The sequence below is a fragment of the Vanacampus margaritifer genome, chromosome 8 (genome assembly GCF_051991255.1).
Source record: "Vanacampus margaritifer isolate UIUO_Vmar chromosome 8, RoL_Vmar_1.0, whole genome shotgun sequence".
NCBI lineage: Eukaryota > Metazoa > Chordata > Actinopteri > Syngnathiformes > Syngnathidae > Vanacampus > Vanacampus margaritifer.
This window is the reverse complement of record NC_135439.1, coordinates 2,027,439-2,036,610: the sequence shown is the minus strand read 5'-3', so window position 1 is coordinate 2,036,610 and position 9,172 is coordinate 2,027,439. Positions and strand designations below refer to the sequence as shown.

General features: G+C 39.5%; 1 protein-coding gene across 3 annotated transcripts; it reads right to left on the bottom strand.

Annotated features, from left to right (window-relative positions):
- Positions 1-925: 925 nt before the first annotated feature.
- On the bottom strand, positions 926-8,450 carry agtrap (angiotensin II receptor-associated protein). 3 transcript variants are annotated; one of them, XM_077574497.1, is made up of 5 exons: positions 8,262-8,450; positions 7,368-7,402; positions 7,094-7,202; positions 5,770-5,980; positions 926-2,195 (listed from the first exon to the last, which is right to left on the bottom strand). In XM_077574497.1, exons 1-5 carry the CDS (start codon positions 8,286-8,288, stop codon positions 2,023-2,025), a joined length of 555 nt encoding a protein of 184 aa, XP_077430623.1. In that variant the 5' UTR covers positions 8,289-8,450; the 3' UTR covers positions 926-2,022. The 3 variants fall into 3 exon arrangements, with proteins under 3 accessions (XP_077430623.1, XP_077430624.1, XP_077430626.1); XM_077574498.1 differs by having other exon boundaries at positions 926-2,147; XM_077574500.1 differs by lacking the exon at positions 926-2,195 and adding an exon at positions 2,232-3,724.
- Positions 8,451-9,172: the final 722 nt, after the last annotated feature.

Sequence of the window (9,172 nt, the reverse complement as noted above, 5' to 3'; positions counted from 1 at the left end):
AGCTAACATTTGAATCTAGTTTTTATTATTTTAGTTTGTGCACATATGGTAAAATGCTAGCATTTGTTTGAATGGGAAAAAGTCTTGACGCTCACGTAAAAAACAAAAGCTAACATTTGTACCCATTTTCACCATTTTAGTTTATGGGTTTATAGAAATAAAAAACTAGCATTTGTATCAATTTTCCTCTTCTACTTTATGGTTGTATAAAAATGGTATCTGTTTTTGCCTTTTTACTCAATGCACAACAAAACACTAACATCTAAGTCCATTTTTAGCGCTCGACTTGAAACAAAGCGCTAACATTTGTGTGAATTGCTTTTACTCTCTGCTTGCTTATTTACAAAACATGAAGCCAATACTTGATATATGTTAAAGGCCAACATTTTAAAGTGTTTTTACTTTGACTTGATGCCTATGTAGAAAACATAAGCTGACATTGTTATCCTTTTTACTGCATTACTTAATGCTCATAAAAACAAAAACCCAACATATTTTTTCAAAAGGCACGTACATAAACAAAATGCTAGCATTTGTGTGTACTGCACGGAAGACAATATTGGAACTAAATGAGGTCTTTCCTCATGTTCCTGAAGGCCTCGTCAAAGCGTCTGTGGGGACTCCGGCGACCGCCGTATCAAATGGACTTCCTGTTATTGCATCCCGCCTCAATTAGCCACCTTGACTCGGAGGAGTCGCGGGACCGTGTGGTCAAAGTTGCTCTTATTAATCAAGCGCTCCTTCCCGCTCGGCATCCTCGTCGTCCGTCCCCACAATGAGGGTCGAAAACCACTTCATGCAATGAGCTTGTGGCTGATCCTTGTGTCAGGTTGGATCTTGTGTGTCCTTTTAGTTTTATTGCTATTCATTACATTTGACTGTTTTACTTTGTGTTCATATACTAAACAAAATTCAAACACTTGCATAGAGCTTTTACAACTTGACTTTATTCTAATGTAAAAACGATGCAAGCTGAATGCTAAAATGTGTATTTTTTTTTTACGGTTTTACTTTGATCTTATGTCAAAAATAAAAGCTAAATGCTGACATGTATCTATTTTTTACACTCCATTGAGTAACATTCTATTTTTTGTAATAGTAAAAATAGTAGTAGAAGCGGCAACTGTTAGCCAGAAGTTAACGAACAAATAAAATCAATACAGGAAATAGAAAAAAAATTCTAATGTTTTATTGCCAGGATGTTATCACATATACATACATGTATATAAGTGTGTGTGTGTGTGTGTGTGTGTGTGTGTACTTGAACATACTACATTGTGAGGCCCAAAATACGTCTTTAACCAACAGATTGAGGACATTTTGGCCGGCCCTCCCAACTCAAGACCTCTTTTTGAGGATCAAGACTTGGTTTTAGAGTTTAGGTTTGAATTGGGTTATGGTTGAGGTTAGGGTAAGGAATGGGGGTAGGCAATAATTTTTGATGGTTGGGGTTCGGGGGAGGGGCTAGGAAATGCATTATGTCAATGAGACGTCCTCACAATTATATAAGTACAAGTACATGTGTGTGTGTGTGTGTGTGTGTGTGTGTGTGTGTGTGCACTTGAACATACTACATCGTGAGGACCAAAATACGTCTTTAACCAACCGATTAAGGACATTTTGGCCGGCCCTCCCAACTCAAGACCTCTTTTTGAGGATCAAGACTTGGTTTTAGAGTTTAGGTTTGAATTGGGTTATGGTTGAGGTTAGGGTAAGGAATGGGGGTAGGCAATCATTTTTGATGGTTGGGGTTCGGGGGAGGGGCTAGGAAATGCATTATGTCAATGAGATGTCCTCACAATTATATAAGTACAAGTACATGCGTGTGTGTGTGTGTGTGTGTGTGCGTGCCCAACAAACTTTTCTTTAAAAAATGCAGTTGACTATGAACAATAATGATGTGAAAACACTTTAAAAAATAATAATAAGAAGAACAAGATCAATAATGCTACTATCATTACGGCAGACAGGTGGTAGAACTGCACTTGGTCCCGGGCTGCAGGTGGCGCTAGCGTGCAGGTGTCAGTATGCCCGCACCGTCTTGGTGTCCTGCGCCTGGTTGAAGGGGTTGGCGGTGCTGGTGGACGCGTCCTGTTGGGGGTCGATGGACTGGTAGGCTTCTCTTTTTCGGCTCATGGAGGGGAAACCTACAAATACACGCCCACCACGACAAGACAATGATGACACACTGTCACCTAGTGGTGACAGTGTGTCATCATTGTGACACAGGTGTTGCTCATTTTGAGTTGTTTTCGTTCCTTTTCTTCAAGGCAGCAGAGTGATGTAGTTATTAGCCACACAGTTAGCCGTTAATGATGTTAATTTTGGTTTGATTGTTTGAAAACAATATATGATGTTGCACAGGGTGTTAATAGACTGTCTTTTGTATTGTGTGTGTGTGCGTATGATTTCCTTAAAAATAAAAAAAAGCTCATTCTTATCTACTGCCTGGTTCTTTTCAGAGTGCTACAAAACATTACCGATTGCACTTATGTCTTCATTTGAAATCACTTGTAGACAATGCAGCACGTTCGTTGATCACATTTATTTCAAAAAATGTACAAAACTGAGCACGCCTTTTCTCTTTTTCACAGTAGAGTGAGATTATTATCAGTGGTGCCTTCATACAACGAGACGTTTTTAACGAGACTACACTTGTCACTGAAAACACTCAAATCACCTTTCCACATTTAAATGAATGGAAAGGGCCATTATCGTGTTCGAGCTTTGCCCCTCCCAAAATATATATTTTTTTAAATAACAAAAAAATAGCATTTTCTAATATTTGAATTCATAAAAACATTGAGAATAAGATAAAGTGCTAAGAATTAACTCTTTGACTGCCAAAAACGTTAAATAACGTTTAGTAAAATCCTATGGAGGAGTGCCAAAGACGTTAAAAGACGTTTGTTTCAAAACAAGAGGTGAAACTAACCATTTTCTATTGTTGATTACTGAAAAACGAAATAAGGTAGAAACAAACTTTTTTTTTCTGATGAAAGATGAGAGTCCAATCTTTCATTTGGTAGTATGTGTGTTTCCATAGTCCAAACACATAATTTTCTATGGACCTTGAAAGATCAGTCAAAATGCTTAAAATCGGCTGGCACCCACGGCATCCCTTTTCTGAAAATGTCTGGCAGTCAATTAATACATTTTTTGTCACATTTTTTGCTTCAATGTAATGGACACTGTGCTGCTCCTTCTAGTGCGCGCGTCATGTCCAACAGGGGGCAGTATAATACACACATACGGATATATAGATAAAAATAAAATAAAAATCTTCTTTTTTTTATTTCATAAACTGCTTCTTCAAAGCAAAAATAATGGCTGGCATCTTAAAAAAAAAACCTTTATGTCAGGTAACTTGTATGTCAAGGCACCACTGTATTATTATTGCTATGCAAAGATCCACACGAACACACACACAGGAGAGATTGGAGGCATGAATAATACATGGTGAGAACAAGCACAAACAAGGTGTGAAGCAATACACGCGCGCGCACACACACTTTTTAAATACCCAAACAAACGGCAAAGAGAAAATCAAAGCGTCCTCGTCGCCCTTCCCTGCTCGTGAGCTCACTTCCTGTGCAGAGGGGGAATGGAAGGGAGATGATTGGCGGGGAGGGAAAAGGGGGCGGGAGGGGTCAATAGCGGCGGCCGATAAACGCACTGTCGGCACTGTCCGTCGTGCAGCGACTGTCCACTGAGGTCTCTAAGTCTGAGAGGTCAAAGGTAAAGAGGGGAAGGGAGGAGGAGACAAATGAGGGCATGAGAACGAGACATACGCGGGGGGGCAACGTGGCATGCGAGGAAGGAAGTTGAGGAAAATCTTCCACAGTGAACCAGTCAGGCAGAGGCCACGTTCTCACACGCACGCAAACACAAGAATAGTTTTAGACATCCTTTTTTTATTCGCACAAAATGTCTTTTAATTGACTGAAAATAGATTTTTTTCAATATTGATCTGAATCCTGTAAATGTTTATTGCATTTATTTCTAAACGTTTTTATTTGTATTGACAATTTAATATTAGTTTTCTTTCTCATATAGGATGTTTTTCCAAGAATATGCAAAGATATATTTACATTTTAATCATCAAATAGAAAATAATATTCATGGTTTTGAATTTAATCTTGACATTATGTAATGTAATTGCCTTTTTTTTTTTTTTTTTTTACTGAAAAATATCAAAACATTTGGCACATATTTTTTCATAATAATGAATATTCATGATTTCAAATCTAACCCTGATGTCAGCAAATATATTATCTTCTTCTTAGTTATATTTTATATAAATATTTCAGTCGTGTGAAATGAATATTTATTATTTCAACTTATTAACTATGAATATTTTTATTTGATTATACTTCATAAATGTAGTCATTTCTCATGTTTTAAATATTTATACGAAAATATTAAATTTTTAACCTGATGGGTTACTGTTAAATCAATCATTAATCGTTTTTTTTTTTTGTTTTTTTTTTGTCTTTACCCTGATATTAGCCATTTAGCTTTCCTGCAATGACTGACATGAAACCATTTATTTGAACAAAAGTACTTTCATCCTCTGTTGGTATGCAACATCTTGACCAACATAAAGAAAATCATCTCTTGAAACCTACAAAGCTAATTTAAGAGACAGCCGGTTTTCACTTCCCTAATCTCTGCCTATATTGAGGAGCACGTGCCTCCGAATGGATCGCTATGTTCTTTTGAAGGCAGGTTAACCAGTCTCTGTCAGCTTTACTCCAAAGCGTGTAAAGCTGGCGTCAGATTTGAAACGTTGTTGTGATAGTTCGCCAAGCCTGATTTTAGCGGCAGCCGCCTGCCTGATTGCGCTTTGGCCTGCGGGGAACTCCTAAATGCTAACGGATGCGTTCGGGATGCCAATTAAAGACACATCAGTTGCTCGCTACACAGCTAATAATAATCTCAAGTCTGCTGGGTGCTGCCCCTGCTGGGCGACGTTAGCATAGAGCATCAATATGCAGTTAAATCAGCCGCAAACACTCGAAATTAAATCAGGCCAAATCGTCTCCGGTAAGCTTGGACTGCTTTTCCAGCTCTGCTCTTTATTCCACTTCTTGATAATTTGGAACATTTGGAACACATCAGATGAACGGAGGCAATCCTAACCCTAACACTTCAATATTTATCCGAGCCAATCTCTGAAGTTGTAGCAACCCTTACCCTAGATGTCGAAGTCAAGTGAGAACACAAATCAACGCTCGGTTCATGAAAAAAACACCACAAGAAGCCTCAGGCCAAATGCACTTGCTTGACGAAACGCAACCACAAATTCAGTTTCCAAAGACATACAGAAGATTTGCCTTGCACTTCAATCAGTCCCACGTGAGATCCGAACCATTTCCGGCCCGCCAATGTTTTTTTTTGCATGAAACGGCGTCTCCACGGTGGCAAAGCGGCTTCACGTGGTGCGCTTCGGATATTGTGTGGCATTTACAGTCTTGTGACTGTAAATAATCAAGTTTGTTAGAGTAAAACAAACAGCATGACAAACGCTCGGCATCTCAAATACACTCACTCGGTGTTTACAGGCACCGGCTACTTACTTAGATAAAGTATCCCGAACCAGAAGCAGTCCAAACTACACTAACCTCAATCTGCCACAACCATAAAGCGAACCCATAACCCGAACCATTGGTTAGTTGGTGTTTAACCAACAGTTCCACAGTGGTGTCATCTCATGATAAATCTGAATTTCGCCCCCGGGCCATCCGCCCTCGGGCAAGCGGCACTCACCAAAGTTGACGTTGTAATCTCCGCCTCGCTCGCGGTACATCTGGTAGACGAAGAAGCAGGAGGCGGGTTTGAGCAAGAGGCTGAGGATGGCCATGCCGGCGCTGAAGCGGAACACGTCTCGTCCCTTTTCCGACGCCAGTTCACTCAGCGAGTAATAGATGCCAAAGTGGATGATGTCGGTCAGGATGGTCACGGCCAAACCGATCAGAAACTGCGCGGGAGCAAAAAGCGGAGAGAAAACGTCAAGTGCGGTCGCTTCTCTCAAAAATGTGGAATACTTCACAAATCCACGACTTCATCTCAGAGATCCATAAAGTTTCGATCCTAAACCTAAAAGCCTGTCTTGAAACCCTCAACACTAACCCTTAGTCCAGTCGCTAACAAAAACCCTTCCTCTTTTGTCCTAGCAAACACAAACTTTGTCGCTAACCTTAAGTCGAAGCTACCTGGCCTCGTCCCCGCTCAGCCAGGGTTCCAAACAAGTCCAGAAGATTCTGTACGTGGGATGTAAATAACTTTGTGTGAAAGCTAACTTGAACCTGGGCCCTAACTACACTAAACCTAACCGTGACCCACATTTTCAGGCCTAGCCAGCTAGCTAGCTGGCTAACTGCACTTTGCGATTGTGCTAGCTAACCGCGGAGGCCAATGACGACCAAGTGTCACTGGGCCCTGTTTTAGTCACACCAAAAGGTTCAAGGTTACAGTATATCTCCACAATTCATTACTACACACTTCTCAGTCTTTGCATGTATAAATTATTTACAAACAAATCTCTCAATTGACTCAAAAAGGTCTTGATTGCCTAATTCGAAATTTAACCCTTAAAACTCTTTGGCTGCCAAAAACGTTAAATAACGTTTAGTAAAATCCTATGGAGGAGTGCCAAAGACGTTAAAAGACGTTTGTTTCAAAACAGAGGTGAAACTAACCATTTTCTATTGTTGATTACTCAAAAACGGAATAAGGTAGAAACAAACTTTTTTTTTCTGATGAAAGATGAGAGTCCAATCTTTCATTTGGTAGTTTGTGTGTTTCCATAGTCCAAACACATAATTTTCTGTGGACCTTGAAAGATCAGTCAAAATGCTTAAATGGGCTGGCACCCACGGCATCCCTTTTCTGAAAACGTCTGGCAGTCAAAGAGTTAAAAATGACAACCAAAACCAAAGTACGAGCGCAACCACAATCGTAACCCGAACCTCGACTACTAACCCAATAACGAGGAGAAAAAAAACCACATCTTTGTTTGTTAAACAGCCAAGTGAGATCCAGCAAATGAAAATGCTGGATTCGGGCGTTTCCACAGCCTCGTAACGCTCACCATGAGCACGGCGTCGATGGAGTCCCGGTGAGCGATGGCCCAAACCCCCACGGCCAGGACGCCGAAGTTGCCCCAGGCAAACGAGGTGGGCAGCCACGCCATGCAGCCCCTGGACACACACACACACACACACACACACAGTTCAACACCCGACGCAACGTACGCAGCATAGACAAACATTGTGTGTGTGTGTGTGTGTGTGTGCTTATGACCTATTGGAGGTCGACAAGGAGATAAATTCCTCAAGTTTGTGAAGAAAAACGCGTTCACTCACCAAACTGTAAGCAGCCAGTGCACCAGAACGATGGCCTGACAGACAAAAACATCATAACAAAGATAAGAAATATAAATGGCTCATTGCAGCGCTAATAAATACAATGACGTTGAATTACTAATAATATAAAAGTAAATACAAATGATGATCCATTTCAATCATAAAATAATTCAATAACAATGACGTACTGTAACCATATGACTAAAACAACATAAAATGTATAATAAAATATTTTAGAAAAAATTGATAAAAATTGTAAAAAAAAAAATTTATCATTAGATCAAAAACAAATATATAAAAATAAATGACTAATCATTTTAACGATAAGGAATAAAATAAAATGAAAAAATAATGTACAAATATTTAAATGAGGAAGACAAAAATGATTTCATAACAACAAAAATACATGCATAAAATATAATGATACAAAGACAAAATGTACAATTAGAAACACTTTTTTTTAATAAACATGCTTGAGATACGCATAACAAACCAAGACGAGCAAGAACACAAAAAAAAGAAAACATAAGGGACAATTTTAAGAACTCGCTGGGACTCCAACTAAAACAATTCCAAAATATTACAATGATTTCAATATTACTAGTGAGATTTAAACATGATGACTCCCGTTTTGGGCCCTCAAGCCACCGTTTGCAAAACGATGCCCTAACGAACGCAGCCGTTACATGATGAGCGACGTCCAAAAATGTCATCGAGAATCCCTCGGCAGAAATTTGGCATCTTCTCGTCTCGTCCATTTGAAAACGTTGACATTCAAAAATACCGTTTGGCAAACCTCAACCGTCTTTTCTTTTCTTTTTCTTTTTTTAGGTGTACTAGCATTCCAAAAGACACCACGGGAGACGAAAACAAGAGCTTAAAAAGCAGACTTACCTTTAGATTGATGGCAGGAATTTCCATAACAGGCAGCAGAGCTCAAAGTTGTCTGAGAGTTTGAAAAAGAGGAACAGCACAGCACGCAAACTTTGTATTTTTCTTTGTAAGCCTCGGCTTGCAAACACAAACCATGTGACGGCACCCTGACTGCTTCCCATGTGACTCACGCACACCCTCGCAACACCCTTCTGCCTACTCACCCCCCCCTCCCATCCCCGCCCCCCCCACCACCACCACCGCTCAACCTCCAACTCTGCCGCCTCTCTTGAAAAATCAAACATATTTCCTTTTCCTACTTTGTGAGGAATATGATGTTGTTGAAAACTGAAGGAATAGAATAGCAGACGAGCAACTCACAAGTTTGACAATTCGGATCTTTAGAGTCAAACAAAACTCAAATTTCAACGAATCTGGCTGTTCAATTCAATGTACTGTAATTATATCAATGAATTTGACCGAGGTGATGCGGACTTCCTGTTCACGCTCCATCTTGTCAAACATCACTTTTCCTTCATCACGCTATTATTTAGTATTCTTTGACTGTTTTCGCTTATTTGAACGGTAGTCCAGAATATTAAAATAATCTGTCATCTTTAAAAAAAACAAAACGAAAAAACCTTGACATTTGAGCGCTGCTCATTTGTTACACAACAAATCGTTTAATCTTGAATGCAACCGAGGCCGTAAAAGCACAACACAGAAAATAAATAACATCGGTAATAATATATCAAGAGTGGAACAGTAAAAGTTGAAAGGGAAAATGTGTTGCGCCTTCATATTTACAAATCGTATTTTGTTATTAGGAATCACCTTGCAGATAAGATTTAGTGTGAGACCAAAAAGACAAATATATCAGTTTTGTGTGTGTGATGAATGTGAACAATCTTGAGGAAGGATGATTGTTCTTG